This window comes from Tupaia chinensis, unplaced genomic scaffold (assembly GCF_000334495.1).
Source record: "Tupaia chinensis unplaced genomic scaffold, TupChi_1.0 Scaffold000147_1, whole genome shotgun sequence".
In the NCBI taxonomy this organism is placed as follows: Eukaryota; Metazoa; Chordata; class Mammalia; order Scandentia; family Tupaiidae; genus Tupaia; species Tupaia belangeri.
In genome coordinates this window covers 7,065,923-7,088,474 of record NW_006159617.1, presented here as the reverse complement: position 1 = coordinate 7,088,474, position 22,552 = coordinate 7,065,923, and the positions used below count along the sequence as shown (strand labels likewise).

The 22,552-nt window shown below is 41.7% G+C and overlaps 1 protein-coding gene across 1 annotated transcript in view; it reads right to left on the bottom strand.

Annotated features, from left to right (window-relative positions):
• The window catches only part of LOC102468263 (guanine nucleotide-binding protein G(q) subunit alpha), a 214,820-nt gene extending 196,238 nt beyond the window's left edge, over positions 1-18,582 (bottom strand). Inside the window, exon 1 of the mRNA XM_027770679.1 lies at positions 18,398-18,582. Within this exon, the coding sequence (XP_027626480.1) occupies positions 18,398-18,544 (147 nt within the window). The 5' untranslated portion in view covers positions 18,545-18,582. The remainder of the gene's footprint in view (positions 1-18,397) is intronic.
• Positions 18,583-22,552: the final 3,970 nt, after the last annotated feature.

The following is a 22,552-nucleotide window of genomic DNA, read 5'->3' as shown; positions in this document are numbered from 1 at the left end:
AAAGCTGAATTTCCCTACGCCTAAGGTAAGATATAAATATATAAAAAACATGTCTTTGAATCTTTCATTGCTTCATACTTGCTATCATCAACATATGAATTTCCAAATAATGCACTACACCTGGCGAAAATACTCTCTCATACCTGTAGCACAGGCTTTGCAGTGGTACTGCTTTAACTATTAGAACTAGCATCATCCTTAATCTAAAATCCCACTCTGTTGCTGACTCCTGTGATAAAAACTCTGCTCTGTAAAGAAGGCTGGGAGGAGTACGTTCATAGGTTATGGCCCTAAAAGATGAAATAGCTGGCCTGACAGGACCCATCAGCTAAAATGTCTCATTTTAAGTTGCAAAAAAAAAAAAAAAAAGAAGAAGAAGAAGAAAAGGAAAGCAAGAAATTTAAAAATAATAAAGATCAAATGGTCTCCATAAAATAATAATCTACAACAATGTCATCGATTATGAGTTCTGATGTCAGACTTCACACTGGGATTACGAAACTTTAAGTAGAGTTAAAAAAATAAATAATGGGAACCAGCAGTTAGCATAATGGCTATGTCGCTGGACTCCCACGTAGTCGACCGCGGTTCGTGTCCTGGACCCGGTGGCTTAAAACTCAGGCCGGGCGCGTTTGCGTGCGTGCCCAAGATCCCGAGAGGAGAATGGAGGAGAAGGGATTGCGGCGTGACCATCCCCCCTGGGGGGTGATTTCTCGCTTTCTGTCTCTATGTCTCTCTCTGTCTGCCTGGCGAGCGCACGCGCCCTACAGTGAAAATCTCTCCAAAAATAAATAAATAAATAAATAAATAAAAACATCAGTATATTTTTTGGAAAAAACAGCATCACCTTAAGTGACAGCTACAGAATTTCATATGAGTTTTTCCCTGGCAAAATACAGAACTTCAACATAAAAGTATTTAAATTTATTATAACTCACTGGATGAAGCCCAAGAGGGGCTCAGTCAGCCCGGCTTCCTTAGCATAGGCCATGGTAGCTGTGCATGTTTCCTAGACTTACTTTCACTTAGCACCTCGATACGTATGCAATCTTGGTTTCCACTCTTACAATGTCGCTTTGGACCCAAGCCTCAGTATCACACCCAGCTCAAAGCACAGGAGGAAGTAAAATCCATAGCTAGCATCAATCTTCAGACAGACATCATGGTCTACACGGTAGAAAGATGAGCAAGGCCAGGAGAGAGTGCTCAGTATCTCCACTAATCAGGTAAGGGCTCAAAGGTACCATGAGCAATGCAGGTCAGAGGTCACAGGACAGCAGTCCATTCAGGTGGCAGGATCAGGTACTTAGGGATGAGGACCAGCATGGACACAGACGATGAAGGCTTGAGGACTCCAGGTCCAACTCCATCTAAGTGGACTTGGTCACAGGACTCGGGCCACAAGGATGGACACTAACTGCTCAGGTAGACAACTGGGGGTTCAAGTCCAGAGGCATGCCACACTCACTCTGCAACCTGCATAATTATCTCACTTTGCAAAGCCTCTGTTTCCTTATTTATAGACAGGAAAGGATAGTAGTAGTATAAGCTAGTAGGAATGTGAGGAATAAAATGGGACATTTACAGGAAGCTCCAAGGACATGTACCAAGAGTGAAGCTCTCATTAAATGAGAATTCCCTTCTCCTCTTCCCATGGGCAAACAATGACTCTTCTACTCAGCTCCAATGGTTTATAGGAGGGCAAGTGACATGCATTGTCAGAAGCCAGGTGGGAAAGGAGTAGGAAGCAAAATCATTTCTGACCCTGGCTTTTCTAGTCCAATGTATCATTAAAGCCTAAAAGAATATTCCATATATATATATATATATATATATGTATATGTATTGCCAGAGGACATGAGAGAGAGAAAGAGAAAACACCCCCACCCCCAATAAGGCATGGTCATGTAGCAATCCATTTCTCTATCCAGTAAGGATTTGGAGCATGCAAGCACACACACATATACACACACACACACACACAGTGTGTGTGTGTGCATGCTCCCAATACGTTTTTCAAGTTGCTAGGGCTGGGATTCAGTGGTTGGCCATGTAGAATATGTTCCCTTAATCTCTACACTATGGATCCAGCCTATTTCTTATGTTTCAAAAAGAAAAAAATGCCCAAAAGTGAATGGCCAGTTGTCTAAAACTGTGGCTCCAGAGTCATGTGCGAGTTCTCAAAGACCACCTAAGAACCTGTTTGTTTCCTCACTCTTAACAGCCACGCCAAACTATCATCCACGTTTTAGAGAAATGAGAAAACAAACAAACATCCTGTCCAGTCATGTTCAAATTGAAGGCAAAGTGCAAATACCTTTAGAGGATAATGACAGGGCTGCTGTCTTACTTACCAATCTGGGTAAGTTGGCTTTTCAGAAAGCCAGGGCAGACTGGCTGATCTAATACAGAGCTAAGCCCATTTGCTTGCTAGTCTGAACGCTTTGTTGAAGCAAATTCTTGGAAGATTAATGACACAGCCTGCATCTATTTGGATGGGAAGCCTGGTCTCTCAGACTCCATTTTGACATATTTCTGCTCTTAGTTTAGTAAACAGCAGACTTGGGGGGACTATAAGTAATCAATTCCCAGAACACAAAGGGATCGCGGTAATGGAGCTGATGAAAGTTCACACTTGCTGATGTGTTAGGAACAAGGTTTACAATGTAATTAGTGCTCAGGTCAAATAATTAGCCAGTCCAAAGGGATAGCCCAAATTAAAGGTGGTGGAGGCTAACATTCTTTGAAGCTGCTTTGACCCATAGAGCTATATATACACCAAAGCAACAAGTCTGAAAATGAGGCGACTCTCTTGTGTTCATGAATAAATTGGTCAGAGCATGTCTGTAAAAAGATCTCCAAGGAAGCAGCTGGATTCCATGCAGGCTCACTTCAAAGACAGACATTCAGACAGAAACTGTAAGGAAATGGAACACAAAACATAATCACCTATAAAATAGTGATGGATGGCCAAGAAGAAATGTTCTAGTTCATCTGTACCACTCTTGTCCAACTAAAGAAAACTGATTTCCTCCTCCCGGATGATTTCCTTTATAATAAAAAAGGGTGTACATATTTTTTTTCTCTATGCCCAAAGTTAAGAGTGGCCCGTATTTCAAGTTCTCATTCTTTATTATCAAGAAATAGAATCTGGGGGCCAGACAGTAGCACAACAGGAATGTAGTTGGACCCACAAGGCAAGGGCTGGGTTTGCTGTCCAGGACTGTCTATACACACGGAGCACACATGCGAGTCTGCGATCAGGGCGGGCCAAGACGGGCTGGTCACAAAATGAGGACCCTGTTGTGGGCGCCTGACTCTTTCTCACTCTCTCAGAATAAGTAAATTTAAAATAAAAAAATTGGGAACCAGCAGACGGCGTTATGATTATATCTGGACTCCCACATGGCTGACCACGGTCTGAGTCCTGGACCTGGTGACTTGAAACTCATACTGGGTGCGCATGCATGTGTACCCAAAATCCTGAGAGGAGAATGTAGGAGAAGGGATTACAGCGTGGTCATCCCTGCTGGGTGTGTGTGGGGGCCATTTCTCACTTTCTGTCTCTCCAGCGAGCACATGTGCCCTATAGCAAATATCTCTCAAGAAAAATAAAAATAAAATAAAATTTGGGTCACATGGGACAAATGAATGCAAAAGTGTCTTATTCAATAAGAAACTTTAATACTGAGTTATTTTAGGTTGTCAGGAAAGTCATGATGTATTCCTCCATGTTTTTTTATGCCAAAAAAAAAAAAAAAAAGCATCATGACTTTCCTGATAGCCCAATATTTAAAATGTTCATAACAGTACCATTTATAGAAATTTTTACCACTGCCTGTACTGCTTTATAATAGCAATACCTATATCTGCAAGGATAAAGTCATTTCTGTGATTACCACTACTGCTAGAGTGATTTGATTAAAGTCAGAGCTGGACTACCTTCTCAAAAGGTAGTCCCCGACATGCAGGACATTGCTAGTAGTTGGCCTCGGGAATCTACATGGTCATTAACCGGCAGGTGATTCCAAAGCTTACCACTGCCTCGGGCTTACAGGAACTCTCTTTATCAGAACCTACAGAATGAAAAGGTAAAGTTCCCAAATTCCCCTTTCAGAACAAGCAGTGTGGCTATCCGATTTTACATTGTCAGACAGCTAAGGAAAACGGCACAGGATCATGGGGCATAAACGTGGTTATTCTTACTTACAATGAAATCCCAATGTCCAAGAACCAAAATACTTTTTTTGCCATTCATGTATGGGGAAATGTGACCTGCTGCAAGCTATTTACAGTATTTATGCTACTAATTGCAAGTATTAACCTATTTGCTGTTGAAATTTTAAAGTATTAGATTATAGGATAGTATCCCAAACCTCAAAAAGAGTTTTATTCGATATATAGTTCTCATATTATCTTTCTAAAGTGTAAAAAAGCAGATGTCAAGGATTTTAATTCAGAAACTGTCCCAAGGAGTTTTGGGTAAGGGATAATAACATGCTTCCGTTTGTTTGTGTTTAGTTAACTCTTGTATGTATCTGTATCACAGAGTTCACTGTGGCTTTCTCACAAGTGAGTTTTACTTCATTTCTTTGATTTTCTATGCTGTCTGAATTTTCTATTTACAATGAGAATATTTATCATTATATTAATGAATATAACACATTTCCATGGGGGTGGGGTGGGGGTTGCTGCTGACTGGCTGTCTAGCTCATGTCAGAAACAAATAGATAAAAAGAAAAAAATAGGGGTAAGAGGTGGCATGGTGGTTAGGGTGTTAGACTCTCACATGGCTAACCACGATTTGAGTCCTAGATGTGGTGGCAAAATCCCAAGTAAAGAATGGAGGAGAAGGGATTGCAGCCTGGCTATCAGCCCTGGGGAGTGATTTCTCACTTTCCCTCTCTCTGTCTCTCTGGTGAGCACATGCACTCTGTGGCAAAAACCTTAGCAAAAAAAAAAAAAAAAAAAAAAAAGAGGTATAAGGAAAACAATCCCCTAAATAGCTGAACTCTTGCCGTAGAATCGCTACTTTTAAGGACTTTTCAGCACCTCCCAGAGAGGTCAATGTTCAGCCCTCTTTTACCTCAAAACCGTTATGCTTTTTACCACAGAGGAAGTGTGCACACTGAAAGAGGCAGAAAGCCAACGGGCCAATCTGACGCTACTAAGCATCTCAGCAAAGATAGCAATCAAGGCTCTTGATACGGGCCAGGAACACCTCTTCTCTGTCACCTGTCATTTTGAACAAGATCGTAAGAAATCACATCATCATCTTCCAAAGTAGCAATGGCAGTAACTTAAAGGTATCTTCTTAGCAAATTAATTGTAGGGAATATAAAATCAGGAAAAGGAATGTGTCAACAGTATATATTGACACGGTGTCAAAATCAATAATCATAGCTGCTTTTTTTTTTTCTGGAGAGGTTTTTGCTATAGGGCGCATGTGCTCACCAGACAGACAGAAAGAGACAGAGAGACAGAAAGTAAGAAATCACCCCCCAGGGGGGATGGCCACGCTGCAATCCCCTCTCCTCCATTCTCCTCTTGAGGTCTTGGCCACGCATGCACACGTGCCCAGCATGAGTTTAAGCCACCAGGTCCAGGACTCGAACCACAGTCAACTATGTGGGAGTCCAGCAACATAGCCATTACGCTAACTCTGGTCCCAATAATCATAACTTTTAATGAAGTGCTTTTGTTCCTTGAACAAAAGAGTCATACTATGACACAAAAATGTCATTATTTTAAAAGTCCATTTCCCTGCTGATATTTATTTTTGGATTAGTGTGCGTGTACTCATGAAAATCACGAACATGGTAACAATATACTGTGTAAAAGCACCATCATGTAGGAGCAAGCGATTTAGGGTAAAACAATACAGTGAAGAATAAGATCACAGTTTCTTAGAAACAAGATTCTAGACTTTGATACATATTTAGATGAGCAAAACTGTTGCTTTGCAAATACCTTAAATTTACACAAAAGCAAAAAGTAAGCGTGTCACTGCAATGACTTCTCTAGTGGCGTGAAAATGAGGAGGAGCAATGTTAGTGGTGTTTCTCATGCCCTCATACTTCGTCTTCATTAGGGTTTCATTTTCCTTGGTTCCAACAAATACATTCTGCCTCTCTAACTGAAAATAGATGCAATGCTTTAAAATTAAGGAGGAAAATCATGCATTTCTTGGTTTAAAAGAACAAGGAAAGTATTCATCTGATGCTCTGCCAGGAGTTAAACAAGAACAGCTCAAGGACCAGCTTCACAACTTCCTTCTAGGATGTGTTAAACTCTGCCACATGTGTTTTACATGGTGGCTGTCAGTTCCTGGACATCCCACGCAGGTCGGTCTGAGCAGCTGAGAGTTGTTTAGAGAGGCCACTAAAGCAGAGTTCCCGTGTTTGGACAGATCAGTAACGTTCCTTAGAGAGCGTGCTATTTTCTTTTTTTAAAATCAGCCAAATTGGTTTCTGTTGACAAGCACATAGGAGGTACTTAGTAAATGTGTGTTGAATGACTAAGTAAAAGGACATCATCTCCAATTAACACTGGACAACACTTCCAGCTTCTTCCTGGACTATAGAAAAGGATTCTCACAATGCATTGTGAAGTAGACACTCTGAGCACCGCGATTTTACCGACAAGGAAAACTCATCCAGAGAGATGAATTTGCTTGCTATCACCCAGCAGTCTGTTGCAGAGGCAGGTTTCAGGGCAAGTTGTGGTTGACGTCAACAGCTGTGCTCTTACATAGTATGCCACATGGTACATAAAAACCAATCGTAGGGCACCAATATTCACTGTTCACTTATTCAGTAGACTAGAGTAGAACCACGTGTCAAATACTGTGCTACCTTTAACTCATTAAGGCTCAGTCTCCGCCCTCGAGTGTTAACGTTTTGCCTCTTATCCAGTGGTAGGCAATGTGCATTACCGAAGGGGAACTGAGCTGTGGATGGGCTACAGCTGAGCTGAGCCTCATCCCTTTCAGATGAGATGGGCCACAACACACAGGCTGAGAACACACTGCCCAGACATAATCTATGCACAGCATAGACAGGATGCTGGTCTTCCTAAGTTTTATTCCCACATACATAAAGAGCGTAGTGCACAAAGGTCATTGCCTATGCACGAGGTGAGTACACGAGCATGTGCATATGTATTTGTGTGTGGACAGACACACCTAGAATGCTGCCTCTGCTTCATACCCCTACTTCACTGAAATGACTGGCTTCCCATTGCTGGCCTTAGGTACAAATTAATCCAAATTTTACCTAACAGGATTAAAACATGATAGGTAACAGAAAGGCAAACTCAGCTTTCACGACCTTCTTACCTAACTTCAGCTCTCACAAGGAGTCATATAAAATGGTCTATTTTCACAAAAGGAAATTCAGGAAAGCCTGTTCAATCTAAATGCTATGGAGAGTGAATGTATGAATTAAGAAGAAATTCTGGTACCAAGTCAGTGAAATTTGGGTGGCACCAAGCAATGTCGGCCCAAAAAGGGATTAGTGGAGGGGAAACTTGGTGGAACCCAAGTACTCACAATCCAGTCCCCACTCCTGTTAGAGGAAATGTATAAAAGTGACTCCACTGAACAGTAACGAACCACATGTAAATGAGATAACTGATTAAAAATGCTATGTTAAGGGACCAGCAGTTAGCGTAATGGCTATGTCACTGGACTCCCACGTGGTCAACCGCGGTTCGCGTCCCGAACCCGGTGGCTTAAAACTCACGCAGGGCGCGTGTGCGTGCGTGCCCAAGATGCCGAGAGGAGAATAGAGGAGAAGGGATTGCGGCGTGACCATCCCTCCTGGGGGGTGATTTCTCGCTTTCTGTCTGTCTGTCTGGTGAGTGCACGCGCCCTATAGCGGGAAAAAAAAAAAAATAGACAGGATGCTGGTCTTCCTAAGTTTTATTCCCACATACATAAAGAGCGTAGTGCACAAAGGTCATTGCCTATGCACGAGGTGAGTACACGAGCATGTGCATATGTATTTGTGTGTGGACAGACACACCTAGAATGCTGCCTCTGCTTCATACCCCTACTTCACTGAAATGACTGGCTTCCCATTGCTGGCCTTAGGTACAAATTAATCCAAATTTTACCTAACAGGATTAAAACATGATAGGTAACAGAAAGGCAAACTCAGCTTTCACGACCTTCTTACCTAACTTCAGCTCTCACAAGGAGTCATATAAAATGGTCTATTTTCACAAAAGGAAATTCAGGAAAGCCTGTTCAATCTAAATGCTATGGAGAGTGAATGTATGAATTAAGAAGAAATTCTGGTACCAAGTCAGTGAAATTTGGGTGGCACCAAGCAATGTCGGCCCAAAAAGGGATTAGTGGAGGGGAAACTTGGTGGAACCCAAGTACTCACAATCCAGTCCCCACTCCTGTTAGAGGAAATGTATAAAAGTGACTCCACTGAACAGTAACGAACCACATGTAAATGAGATAACTGATTAAAAATGCTATGTTAAGGGACCAGCAGTTAGCGTAATGGCTATGTCACTGGACTCCCACGTGGTCAACCGCGGTTCGCGTCCCGAACCCGGTGGCTTAAAACTCACGCAGGGCGCGTGTGCGTGCGTGCCCAAGATGCCGAGAGGAGAATAGAGGAGAAGGGATTGCGGCGTGACCATCCCTCCTGGGGGGTGATTTCTCGCTTTCTGTCTGTCTGTCTGGTGAGTGCACGCGCCCTATAGCGGGAAAAAAAAAAAAAACTTCTCCAAAAAAAGACAAAAAAAAAAAAACCACTATGTTAATATCTAGGAAAAATAGAAGCCCTTGTACTGAGCAATGCAGCTAACATCAGCTCAGTGAGAAAATAAATTGATACCACAAAAAGGAAGATATTTGTGTCACAGAGAACTATTAAAATATTTCTATCACCCTAGGAAACCTACCTACTAATTTAAAAAGTGTACTTCCTTACAGGTACCTTTAATTATAAGAGATGATGTTTGGCTCTTGTGTGGTCATCTTTAAAATTTATGTTATTTATTTTTTATTGCCAGAGAGTGCATATGCTTACCGGAGAAGGGGAGGGGGGACAATGAGGCATGGCCATGCCCACAGTTAACCATGGGACATCACTAGACTAGCGGCTCTTGTATTGGGCAGAATAGACAGAAAGCAATCTCATCACCACCGAAAACGATGGGAAATTGCTATTATATAGCACTGAGAATAAACAGTTTACAAGAAACAACATGGTGAATTCCACAAATACAATGTTGAGGGAAATAAACCAGATATAAAGGAGTACATAGTTCACACCTCCATTCATATCAAGCTCAAACTCTAACAAAACGAATCCATGTTGTTAGAAGTCAGGATGGTGGCCAACCTCTGGGCTTGTGAACGGTGATGGCAAAGGAGCATGAAGAGGCTTCTGGGTTCTGGTTATGTAGATCTTGACCAAAGGAACTGGCTGCAAACATGTTCACCATGGTAAAAAACATGAGACTGATACTGACGGTATATGTGCTTTCCTGTGTATAAGCTGTGCTTCAATTAAAAAAAAATTAGTCTCCGTTTATTGCTGAATTTTTATTTCAGAATCTTCCTTTGATGAAAATGAACTCAGATATTCATCCTAGATAAGTGCTTTGGGATTATGGATTAATTTTAGCCAAGAAAAAAAAAAGGATAAAAACATCTCATATTCATCTTCTATTTTTACATGGCTGTCATGGGTATAAAATGAAGATAAAGAACTGCCATGGAACAAGGAGGAGGAAGGAGAAGAAAATGTGGCTAGGAAATACATGCAAGGTATTTTTAAAGAAATTACAGAAAGGGATTTTGAAAAGTGATACAATTACTAAAGACTCAATAACAATTCAACTCCCAACAACAGTCGTGGAGAATGGGGAGTGGTAGCCAGCTTCAGAAAAAGACATGATGGATCCTTGGGACTAGCAGTTAGCGTAATGGCTATGTCGCTGGACTCCCACATAGCCGACCACGGTTCGAGTCCTGGACCTGGTGGCTTAAACTCACGTTGGGTGCATGTGCATGCGTGCCCAAGATCCAGAGAGGAGAATGGAGGAGAAGGGACTGTGTCGTGGCCATCCCCCCGGGGGAGAGAAAGCTCTCTGTCTCTCTCTTTCTGGTGAGCGCACATGCACTGTAGCAAAAAACTCTCAAAAAAAAAAAAAAAAAAAAAACCATGGTGGATCCTTCAAGTTAACTCTTGGAAAGTCCCTAGATTCCTTCAGACTATTTGTTTAAAAGATGAGAAAAGTCTCAAAGATCTGTAGAAGCAGGAGCAGAGATTTTCCCTAAGAAAAAGCACAGCTGTCTTTGATGTCCAGGAGCCAACACTGTCCTTAACTTCATGGTCACCACCACTACCCACAAACACTGCATCTGACACTGAACTGTGAACATGAAGAACACCCTACATAGATGTAAAGAGTGTAATCATTTATGGAATTTAAATGCAAACAAAGAAAAACTCCCCAGGGGGCTGGAGACCATGTCAAAACCAACGTACTGTTTACTATCTGTTTTTTTGTCCCCAAATTTTCAAAGGTGCTCTAGAAAGAACAAAGGTCAAGGAAGGCAGACACTTAAAGCAACAAAACAATTTCAACTATTGGGTCATCAGAAAAGTCATGAGATGTGTTTCTATGTTTTTCTAGGCAAAAATGCATCATGACTTTTTTGATGACCCAATACACTGTTTTGTTAAGAGTTTGGGAATCAGAGTACCAGCATGAGGTAAAATCATGTTAGAAAGGATTTCGGACGTTGTCTAGTCCATGCCTTGCTTTATTTTAGCAAAATTGCTTTAAAGAATTTCACATGTTAAAAATACATTCTATTTTTGAACACGTCCAGATAAGGAGATTTTCTACTTCCCTTGGTATCCCATTTCAATGACTGTCACTCTGAGGAAAGTTTTCCTTAGATACCTCCTAAATCTGGTCATGCTGTTTAAAAGATATTTTCCGTTTGTTTTACTCTTAATAAAGACGGAAGGTTGGTAGAATTCGTTCTCTCCATGATGATAATTCATCTCATAACGGTTTCTAACCTGTGAAAAATCATTAACCAGACACTGTTCACATCCATTATGTATTTAACCCTTGAAACAATCCTATAGTTACCTATCCCAGTCTACAAATGAGTAAAGAATAAAGAAACTGAGGCTTAGAGAATAAAGAAATTGCGGCTCAGGGAGAAATATGACAATGCCAAGGTAACTCATCCATTCATTCCTGGGGCTCAAACTCAGCTACCTGCTTCACAGAACTGTCACTACGTCGCTCACTTACTGATCCTTCCTACTCCAGAATAAACCCAGCACAGGAAATAACATTTTACAGGGCCACCTGAGAAGGTCCAGGTTGGCATCCAGAACACCCCCCATATGCTCTGGGCATACATATGCCCGTAATCAGAGCCGGGTGAGGTCAGAGGTGGGATCATGGCACAGAGAGGCTGCTGGAGTGCTGTTTTCTCTAGTTCTGTCACTCTGTTTAGTTCTCTCCTGGAGAATATAAAGTTTAAAAAAAAAATGTACTTTTACTTAGGAACAGCTAAGTAAAACTGAAGAGCTGGCTTCTACAGAAAACCGTGTGCCGTTTTACTTTCTAAATTGACTGTGCTTTTGCGGATGAGATTTGTGATTTGTGCCAGCACCATTCCCCTGTACTCACTAACTGGACCCAGATTTCCCTCGGGAGCTAACAATCTAATTGCCCGGCCTTACTGGGTTCAAAGAGCTAGCACAGAATCCATACTAGACCAATGAGGCATATTTTCCCAGGGACGTGAAACTTGAGTGGGCAAAGAACCCTGCAAGGATCTCACAGAGATCTCCAGGCCTGCCCAGGTTTCCGAGAGCCAGTCCTCTGCCTGTTTAGTTCTCTCTGTGAGCCGACATTCCCATAAATTCTTTTTCTACTGAAGTTAGCCAGCATTGCCTTCTGTTGCTTGCCAGTAGAGAACCTCGACTGATACAACTCTTCAGAGGGCTAGATAAAAATACATATTTATTAGTTCTGCTTTCATTATGTGTTTATTATACAAGTAGGCCATATTTAAAATGAAATAAGTCTCTTGGCATTTTGTAAACTAAGAAAATTCCCTCATGTTGAAAAAATTCAGTAGATCAAAAGAAGAAGTTGGCCAGGTCTTCGGAATATCAATCACATTTTCTCTTGGAAAATGGAAACTGGCTTCTGGGATCATGGATTTTTCAGGAAGTACAGAAAATTCAGAAAGCTGTAGATGTGTTTAATGAGGTACTTTCCTGTGACAAGTCATTTCTTAGAATGGTTCAGGAAGGACAAAAGGTACTAGAGCAACACCCACTCTCGGAACCCCGTCTCTCAGGTGAAAGGAAAACAGGTGTCAGGTCACAAAACTCCTGGCTAGTAAAGTCAGCAGCAGAGGCAGCCTAGGTGCTAAATGAGCCCTGGTCATCAGGACTTTAAGCCTCAAAGTAGAATCTAGAACGAAAGAAAAGATGCAACTGTTGACCGAACATTAACAAGAAGTTGAGTTCTCAGTGACAACCTGAAATTCACTGCATGAAGACGTATTGAATCAGATTCTTCCCTTGTCCTGCGACTGGCAAGGGGACAAAGACCTATCAATACTCTGAAGCTGCTATACAAATACCTTGATTTCACAGTTCCCAAACTGATAAGCCAACTATAAACAGGATCTTCTATTGGAGTCATCAGTTCAATGAACAAAAGCACCTACATTATCCCCACCTTGTTATGCAGGAAACAATAATAAAACAGAAGTGAGCTTGCTGGCAGGTAATGTGCAATCAGATTGAGAAAACAAGGCACATACATCTGAAATAACTAACGACAGACAATATAAGAAGAACAAAAATGGCCAGGTACTGATAATACATACATAAAATCTGGAGTCTAAGGCTTAAGGTCTATCAATACTTCCCAAGCTGTAACTCAGGACTCCTCAGTCACGTTAACGCTCAGTTTAGAACACTTCCTTTTCTATTAAGAACTGATTTCAGCACCAAAGTGAAGCAAAATCAAAAGAGCATGTCTGTAATAAGATAGGAAGCCGTAAAATGACAACAACGAGCTAGCAGGTGGTATAGTTAAAGCACTGGACTACTGCATGCCCAACAGCGGTTCAAGTCCTGGCTCTGACAGCTGGTAAATCACACCAGGAGAGTGTTCATGCACATCCAAAATCCTAAAAGGAGAACAGAGGAGAAGTGATGGCAGCATGGTCGTTCCTCCAGGGGGTGATTTCTCACTTTACCCCTTTCTCTCTGAGCACACATGCCTTATGGCAAAAACCTTAAAAAACAAAACAAAAATTTAAAAGATAGCAATGAAAATTCTTTCTTCTTTTTTAAAAAATAATTATTTTTATTGAACTTTACTTATTATTATAATTATTTTTCAGTTTGATCAGGCAGAGAGAAAGAGAGAGAGAGAGAAAGCAAGCCACCAGGCCCAGGACTTGAACCATGGTCATGTGGGAGTCCAGCACCTTTCACCACCATGCCGCCTGCCAATCTGAATCAGTTCAATGAACAAAAGCACCTACATTATCCCTTTCTTTTTTCTTTTTTTTGGAAGAGATTTTTGCTATAGAGTGCTATACTCTCCAGAGACACAGAAAGTGAGAGATCACTCCCTGGGGAATAGCCACTCTACAATCCCTTCTCCTCCATTCTCTTCTCAGGATTTTGGGTTTGCATGCACATGAGCAAGAGGGATTTTCAAGCCACTGGATCTGAGACTTGAACCACAGTCTTGGCCATGTGGGTATTCAGCGCCTTACCACCACACCACTTGCTGGCTCCCTCCCTCTGTAAAGTAAGATATGATGGAACGACATCATGAGCTCACAGTCAGTGCCTTGCAGAGGAGCCTTAAATGTATCTTTCAATTTGACCAAGTGGCAATTACTTAGTTTTAATAATAGTAATCAACTGTTTTTTTTTAAGGAAAAAGGCAAAATAATACTAAGAAACAAACAAACCCTCGCTCACAATATATTCAGAAGTCCTTAAACATATGTGTTCTCTCACCTGGGCTAAATCTGAACAGGTCACCTATATACATTACTTGTTTGGAAAAACAAAAACAAAAACAAAACACATACACACACACACACACCAAAAAAATAAGACAATGGATAAATACTCTGGGAAGAATTAAACTTCTATTTTGGTGAAACTTTGCAATTTATTACAATTTTTTCCAACTCCTTCCTGAAGGTGCAATCCCTAGAACAGGGTGAGGTTTACAAAAAGGTACACACTGCCCCACCGTTTGGCTCGGAGATGGTGGCCCAGATCGCACGGGCCACCGCCATCCTTCTACAGGACTCTCGGCTCACTGTAGTAACTTTCAGCAGGTTACTGGTAGGGTAACATTCTGGTGTGGCACTCCCAAAGCTAGAACCAATCCCATAGCAGATGAAACTGAGTAACTCCCCAGGTCACAAAGGCCACATTATTCATAAGCTGTTTTGATTTCTAAAACATACAAACTCAAAAGCAAATACAATGTTAGACTGAATAACACTGGGAAGTGTGTGTTTTTATTTATTTACTAACTACAGATTATGGGCAATGTCATAATAGGTACAGAGAAGCTTTTTTTTTTTTTAAAGGTTATTTATATTGCATATTTAGTGCTACAAAACAATATAAATCAGAGTGTGCAGCTTCTACACATGCTAATCACACATACACAAAATCCTTTAGATTATGTAACAAAGCATATGGTTTTGCAATCAGAAACTTTTGTAGAAAATCCTAACCAAAACATATTACTATTAAATAAGGATCATAAACACAAGGAAAAAAGCTGAAACGCAGAGTCGACTTTCATCGACACATCCTATACCATTTTCCAATCCTCCTCTATAGGAATTCTGCTCAAATTCAGTGACCATTTTCTTATGCTGCACACATACTTCTCCTTCTGATCATGTGTTTCGGCCACTCCTTTTCCCCAAAGTGCCTCTTTCCATGATATCTCTCCCCAACTGGACTGTAAATTTCTGATCAGCCCTGATTACACTTCTTTGCATCCCTGACCAGATGGAACACTTATACCTTTATGTATAGAGAGAAATTTCAACAGCTATTGGTCAGTCTGAATAATCATTTTAACAATGCTGAGGGCAGAAGAGAGATTTTCAATTGTTGAAGCTCACAAATGATTCATAAAACAAGAATGTTTGAGAACCTACTATCTATAAGATACAATGCCAGGGGCAGCGAAGAATGCAAATGGAAGGGGTATAAGATATACTCTCAAGACGCTTAGAATCCAGTAAAGAAAATAAAATCAATACCCAAATTGCCATAATTAATACACTGAAGACAATTACAAACTAGGGGTGGGGGAGAGAACTCTTGGAGGAAGTGGCAATTGAGTTGAATAGGAAGAAGACATTATTTCCTTTTTGAAAAAATATTAATTTTAATTTTATTTATTATATTAAGTTTACTATAGGGCCCATGTGCTCACCAAAGAGAGATGGAGAGAGAGAGAGAGAGAAAGCCACCAGGTCCAGGATTTGAACTGCAGTTGGCCATGTGGGAGTTCACTGCCTTAACCACCATGCCACCTGCTGGCCCCTGTCATTTCCTTAATAAGCATTAACAAAGGCACACAGTGGATAGAGTTCAGGAAGTTAGTGGATGAAGTAAAGGGAGACTGATGCTCTAAGATCTGTGTAGGATGTAGAGAAAATCGAACGTAATATATAATATACATATAATATAAATGTGAAAGTAATGAATATTATGAATTAAAGAGGAGTAAACATACAAAGATTTCAGAGGTCATCACAATCACAATATTCGGCAGTATGCTAAGTAATCAAGACATAAGAGAAAATGTAACGATGTCAATATGTAATTGAATAGTATTCCACACAGTAAAGTCGACTTAGTTGGAACACACACAAAAAACTCAAATAATACACAGAGCTAAACATTCTCCAATCTGTTGTGTGAACAAGGCATGAGTGCCACTACGTTTTCCACATCTACACGACTGCATAATAAATGACCTTCATACCAAAATCTAACATCAGGTAAGATCCTGATTATTTTGGAGCATCTAAGAAAGAAGATTATTCTTCATTTTTTTGTTACGATGTAGATGGACTGCATTATATTACAATGAGCAAACTGACAGTGTGTGTGTGTGTGTGTGTGTGTATGTAAATGTAAGAAATATACATAGCACACATGGTGACTCAGTCAGAATGCATCAGCTCACCTTATTATCAGCTACCATAGACAGAAAGAGTCACTGTCATTCTTCAAACAAACAAAATTCATGCCATGAATTCATAGGGAATAGGTTAAAAATAAACTAATCTGTGGTCTATAAAAATGTTTGCCTTAATTGAGTTGAATTGTGTTCCCGCCCCAAAGCTAATTTTTATTGGACTCTAATTCATTTTGTAGTATCTTTATTCAAATTTAGTATTTTATTTTTACCTGAAAGATGCTAGGTGGTTTACGTAACAAATAAAACTCAGTAGGTTAGAAAATCAAAACAAAACAAAACTCCTTTAATAAAATTTTCTCAGAAATGGATTGCACTGCAATTTCTTGGTGTATGTGTATGATTCTGTAAAATTCTTTAAAAAGATCTTGGCCCTTTAAATTTTAAACTGTTTACATATGTCCATGCAGCTTTATTTGTTTAAGATACCATGGACCTGGACTCAAAATCTACCTGGCCCTTTCTCATCTTTGAAAGTAAAAGGGAAGGAACCAGTAGATGGCGTAAGTATCGTTGCTGGTCTCCCACGTAGTTGGCTGGGATTTGAGCCCCGGACCCCGGTGGCTTAACAATCACACTGGGTGCATGTATGTGCATGCCCAAAATACCTAGAGGAGAATGGAGCAGAAGGAATTGTGGCATGGCCATCCCCCCTGGAGGGTGATTTCTCACTTTCTGTCTGTCTGTCTCTGTCTGTCTCTTTCTCTCTGTCTCTCTGGCAAGCATGTACGCTCTATGGCAAAAATCTCTCTTAAAAAAATAAAAGGAAAGTAAATAAAAGCAGGAAGGATTATTCGTGGAGGGTCTGTATCTTGTGGAGAGATTCCTGTTGCCCGTAGAAAACTAAGTGCGAGAGTATCAATCAGATAAGAAACTAGCAGTTTCAAGGAACTATCCAAGAAAAAAACAATGATGACATGATCTGTTTTGAAGTCTCTGGATGGAACAGAGGTGTCAGTACATGAAATTATCTTCTCTTTATCCTAAGAGACACACAGGGCATGCCAGCTTCTTGTCATTGCCTACTTGATCCTGATACATAGAAACGTGCACTGTGGAAGATGGTCAAGAGTACTGAGAGAATGAAAGTTCTTACTGCAGGCTCTAAAATAATTCCACGTACAGAAATGCAGTGTTTTGTCAACAAAATGTGAGGCTTACTGTAAGATCAGCCTATCAGACCAGCCCCTACAAGCCCCAAGGAGCAAAGAATACATCCATGGTGAACTCACTGAAGACAGACTGCGACGATGTTTCCACAGAGTCCAGAGACATTTCCCTTGGCTCAGATGGGATCCTGTGCCCAGGCTGCCACACCCTGGGCGTAGCTCCAGCCCCTTCCAGGAGCTCCCCGCAGGGTAACTGCAGCATAAACTCAAATGTGGAGCCACCCTCAAGGGCACCAGCCTGGGTGGTTGTGCCATCTCTGTATCACTGAGAGAGCGAGCAAGTATTTTATTTGGGGAGGGGGGGACTTTATTTCAACCAAGAGAGAACAGGGGATACTGGAAGAGTTTGCCTAAATGGATGAAAACTTAGACCTCGCCCCATCCTTTCTCAAGTAACTTCACAAGTTCCCGTTACTTGTACACAACGGCAGGGAAACACATTGGAAGGGTAACTGGGAGTGAGAGACGGGCCTCTTGAAATAAAATGAAGCCCATCAGCTACTGAATGGAAGTTATAAAATTCAAAATTAAACCAGAGAGGATGGTTTTTAGCGGTTCTGTTCTCTTTTCCATGAGGCACAGAATATGAGGTTGGAGCAAGGGCGCTGCTCTCTGAATTCTCTCACTTTGGCCAATTCGCGTGGAGGTTACACACAGTCTCAACAAAATGTGCTCCCCGCAATCTGAAACCTCCAGGAATGGACCACGGAGCACACAAATATGCCTTTCCTTGATATCACTAAGGATGTAATTCCAATTTCTCGTAGGTGCCATTTAAAAGGCGAACATAATTATAAGCAACCTATTGTTCGTTTAAAGTCCCAATGAGGACGAAACGAACCCTGTACATTTCCACAACCTACTGTGTATTCCACACACAGTAAGAGACCCTTCGTCCGGCTGTGTTCCTGCGAGTGGCCTGGCCTACTGTGCCGGCGCCGCCGCACACCTACCTTATTGTGCTCGTACTTGTACGGGATCTTGAGTGTGTCCATGGCTCTGATCATGGCTTGCATGGCCGTGAAGATGTTCTGATACACCAGCTTGGTGAAGCCCCTCTTGTCCTCGTCAGAGTAGCCCGACCCGTGGATGATCCTCATCTGCTTGATAAACGTGCTCTTGCCGCTCTCGCCTGTCCCTGAAAGATGGACCACAGCAGCTCATCAGACCACAGCTCCCCCTCAGTCTCCCGGATAGCAGAGGCTTGGCGTTAACATCCCCAAAATGCCTTCTGAGAGGAGCTCCCGGGCAGTGCAGGCGCCCCCTGTGGTGAACACTTAGCAAGGCTAGAGGGACAAGGCCATTTCAAAGGCAGAGAAGCTCAAAAGAAAACAAAACCAAACCGTCTCACCACTTTGGAAGCTGCTCAGCATGGAATGGTGATAATGATTTGTGACCAAGTACACTGTAAGAAACAATGATAACAGCCATCTTTCCAACATAATAAAAACTTGATGAAGCTTTTTTCCCTAGAGAATATTTGAACTGCCTCCAGGAGGCTGAGCTGATTGGCCAGGATTTGGGTCTGGAAATGACAACACACTCACGAGTACCAGAGAGAGATAAGGGGAAAAAAAGCCTGGGGTGGATGGTAGGGGGCAGGCAGGAGGGGCTCAGGGAAAACATTTCACAGACAGGAGAATGTCAAGTTCTCCCTGAAAATGATACCTATGGTAGTATCTTGATCTGTCTGTCATGCCCTGCATGCAAGCTTTGAAACACCACGCTGTACTCTATAAAGGTGTACAGTAAGAAATCATAAAATAAAAATTAAAAAGAAAAAAGGCCTGAACATTTCTAGACTTTTTCTCTAATGTGACATGGGGTAAGTGCAGGACACAGGATCCTGTGGAGACCAGAATGAGGGTCGTGTTTGGGAACAGCCCATACCCACTGTTCTTTCTGGGGTTTGGCCAGAGGAGTTATCCAAGGAGCTATCTCATGTGGTCAAGCTGCAGCGGCTCTTCCTCCTTCGGCCATTCTTAACTAACAACACGATACAGGAGTTTATCGTTGGATTTTCTTCTGGGCTGTCTCATTCCTCCCATCTTCAACTTTCCTTTCCATTACCATAAGCCTGAAGGTATTCCCTAACAGAGCTATCCATGTGCCGGGGAAGGAGGAAAGACAAAAGAAGGAAATCACTGGCAACCTATTTCTGCTACATCAAATCTAAAATTATGAAGCAAAAGTCTCCACGCTGTGAAATGTGAGTGACTTTTCAAAATATTAAATTTTCAAAATATTGTTCCTTTTAACTCCCTATTCCTTACTCCCTTTCGAATTTCCTCAAGTGCTCCAAAACAGTGTAACTGCCTTCCCCCAATGATGTGAAGAAAATAAAAAGCACTGATCCGGGCATGAAATATGGAAGAACAGAATGAAACATTGGATGACCTCATGTCAAGAATCCTGAGTGCCATTTTCTCCAATATAGGACACATCAAAAAAAATAAAGAAATAAACCAACAAGAAGGAGAAGAAAATAAAAAGAAAGAAAGAAGGAGGGAGGGGGAGGGCTAAAAACTATGATACAACATCTGCCCTAATTTCATTTTGTTTTTCTGATGGTTGGATTTCATTACTGTCTTTATAAACAATCACGAAATTTCAATTAAGTATTACGATTTTCATAGAAGCACCCGTAAATGACTACAGATGTCTTGGTAAACACAGAACCCTCACAGGGTTACGATGGGAGAGGATTTCTAGCTCTAGAGTGTGGCAGTAGCTGATTCCTTTATCATTTTCGTATTACTCTCAACAAAGTGATCTAAAATTCCTTGGAACATAAATTTAACACTGCAATGTGAAAGCCATCAGCCCATTTTAACAGCATTAATCTGAAGAGCTTTAAATGGGTATTTCATAATCTTAAACCATGAAAACTGAAGGACACAAAATATCTAAAAAGTGGTATCTCTAGTAAAAATGTTATAAAATTGTTTCTCATTATCAATTAACAAATTATAGAAAGAAAGGAGCCTCTTTACTCTCCCAGGCAATTCTAAGTCTGTAAAGAAAAAAAGCCCAGACTACAAGCCCGGAGCCAAAGGCTAGCTCCACGGGCCAACTGGAGATAGGATCACAAAATCAGAATATCTACCAGTTCTTTCCACAAAAGGAAAAAAGTCTTCATCTGGGAGATTACGAAGAAAAAGAAGGCAATTCGGGCAGTAGGTCCCCTGTTTCTCCTGGTCATCTGAGACATTTATACAGTCACTGCCCACCACCCCCATAAAGAAATAAAAACCAAGAAAGTAGCAAACGAAGTATCAACTATACTGACTACTTGTGTCCCAGTGAAATTATGTTAGTCACGAGCAGTCACCAGTAGGCACCTCCTGGGACCTAGTCGCCAAGCCCTGGGCCCTGGTGATGCTAGGCCTCACGCATACAGGCTCTAAGCAGCCACAGAGTATGTGACTGATGAACGAACAGGGAGAAGAGGAAAGGAAAAAGAATCAAACGAATCACTCTAAAGATTTTGCTGCGGCCAGAAACACACCCACAGATCCTCTCCACCTTCTCATCTTGCCAGAGCCCCAAGAGGCTGACGTATGGATTTCATCAACTGCTCTGTCTTCCTTCTTCTGCTTGGGTTAAGCCAATAAGAGAGAGGAAGAGGCGGCCAGAGAGCAGGAGAAAGAGGAAGGTGCATGCACCCCTCCCCCCACTTCCCTCCCTGGCGCACCACAGAGATGCTCAAAAGACCTCTTCAAAGACCACAGCTCTGCTGGGTGACCTCCACACAGCCGCCCCATCTGGGTTCCAAGAACCACTCTCTGACCTCGCCCCACTATTGCCGGTCCCTGGTTACTGCACCAGCCCTCCTCAACGACAGCACCTGGTGCACACCCTGTACACTGTCCCCTTATCGAATGGTCCTTAGACAGTTGAAGGATGCCATGCTTCCTGTTGGAATGCTGACAAGTACAAAGACCAGCAGGAAAGCATGTTAATAACCGGGACAGGGTTATAAACTGCCCTCCTACCTCTATATCTTATTTGTGAGGTACTCTCTGGTTTATAAAATGCATCTGTTCAGTATATCTCTCTCTGACAACTGGAGGCTAACAATCACAAAGAAACCAGTTGTACTTGACAGAGCTTATTGTATGATTTAAAATACCCTACTATACATTGGAGGTATGTTACCTTCTCCTTCCCTGTGTGTTTACCATATACTTGGATATTCAAAAGGTTATGTGCTAGAAAGGCCACTGATATTTCTACAACAGAAGAGATTTTATGCAATCTTTCTTTCTTTGAATTAACACCAATAAAAAAGAAAGAAAGAAAGAAAAACAACCTTTAAAAAAAAATAATCGCCCAACTAAAAATGATAGAGCCCAAAGCAGAATCCAGGGCGGCTGACTCTCCCACAGAGTCCTAACAAATACAGCACTTATCTGTCAGAGTACATGGTTGTGGTTTGTTTTCTCTCTCTTTCTCTCTCTCTATCTATCTCTTTGTCTTTCTCTCTCTCTCTCAGACTAATCACCACCATAAACAGGGGAGTGGGGCAATATAGTGGTCTCTACCCCCTTTTCTCTTTTAAATGAAACTTGCATTCAACTCTCTTATACTTTGCCAAGTATTTTTTTTAAAGGTGTTTATCATGGAGTACATGCACTCGCTGGAGACAGAGACAGACAGAAACAAAGGGTGGGAAAGTGAGAAGTCACCCCCTTCCCCCTGAGGGATGGCCACACCACCAATCCCTTCTTCATTCTCCTCTGGGGATTTTGGGCATGCATTAGTACATGCCCAGTGTGATTTTTCAAGTCACTAGGTCTGGGACTCAAGCCACAATTTCAGTCATGTGGGAATCCAGCACCTTAACCAGCATGCCATCTGCTGGCCCCTGCAAGTACTTTTAAAAACAATTATTTTATCCTCCCAAAAATCTGTGCTAGGTGTCTTTATCCTCATTCAACAGAAAAGACAAGACCTCGTAAGTCCAGCTGGTGTGGTTCAGGTGGCCGGATACCATGTGGCCGACTGTGCAGTTCTGGTCCCTGACCTGGTGGCCTGAGAAACACACAAGGAGCTTGTGTGTGTATGCCCAGAATTCTGAAGAGAATGGAAGAGAGGAGGCTGGGGGG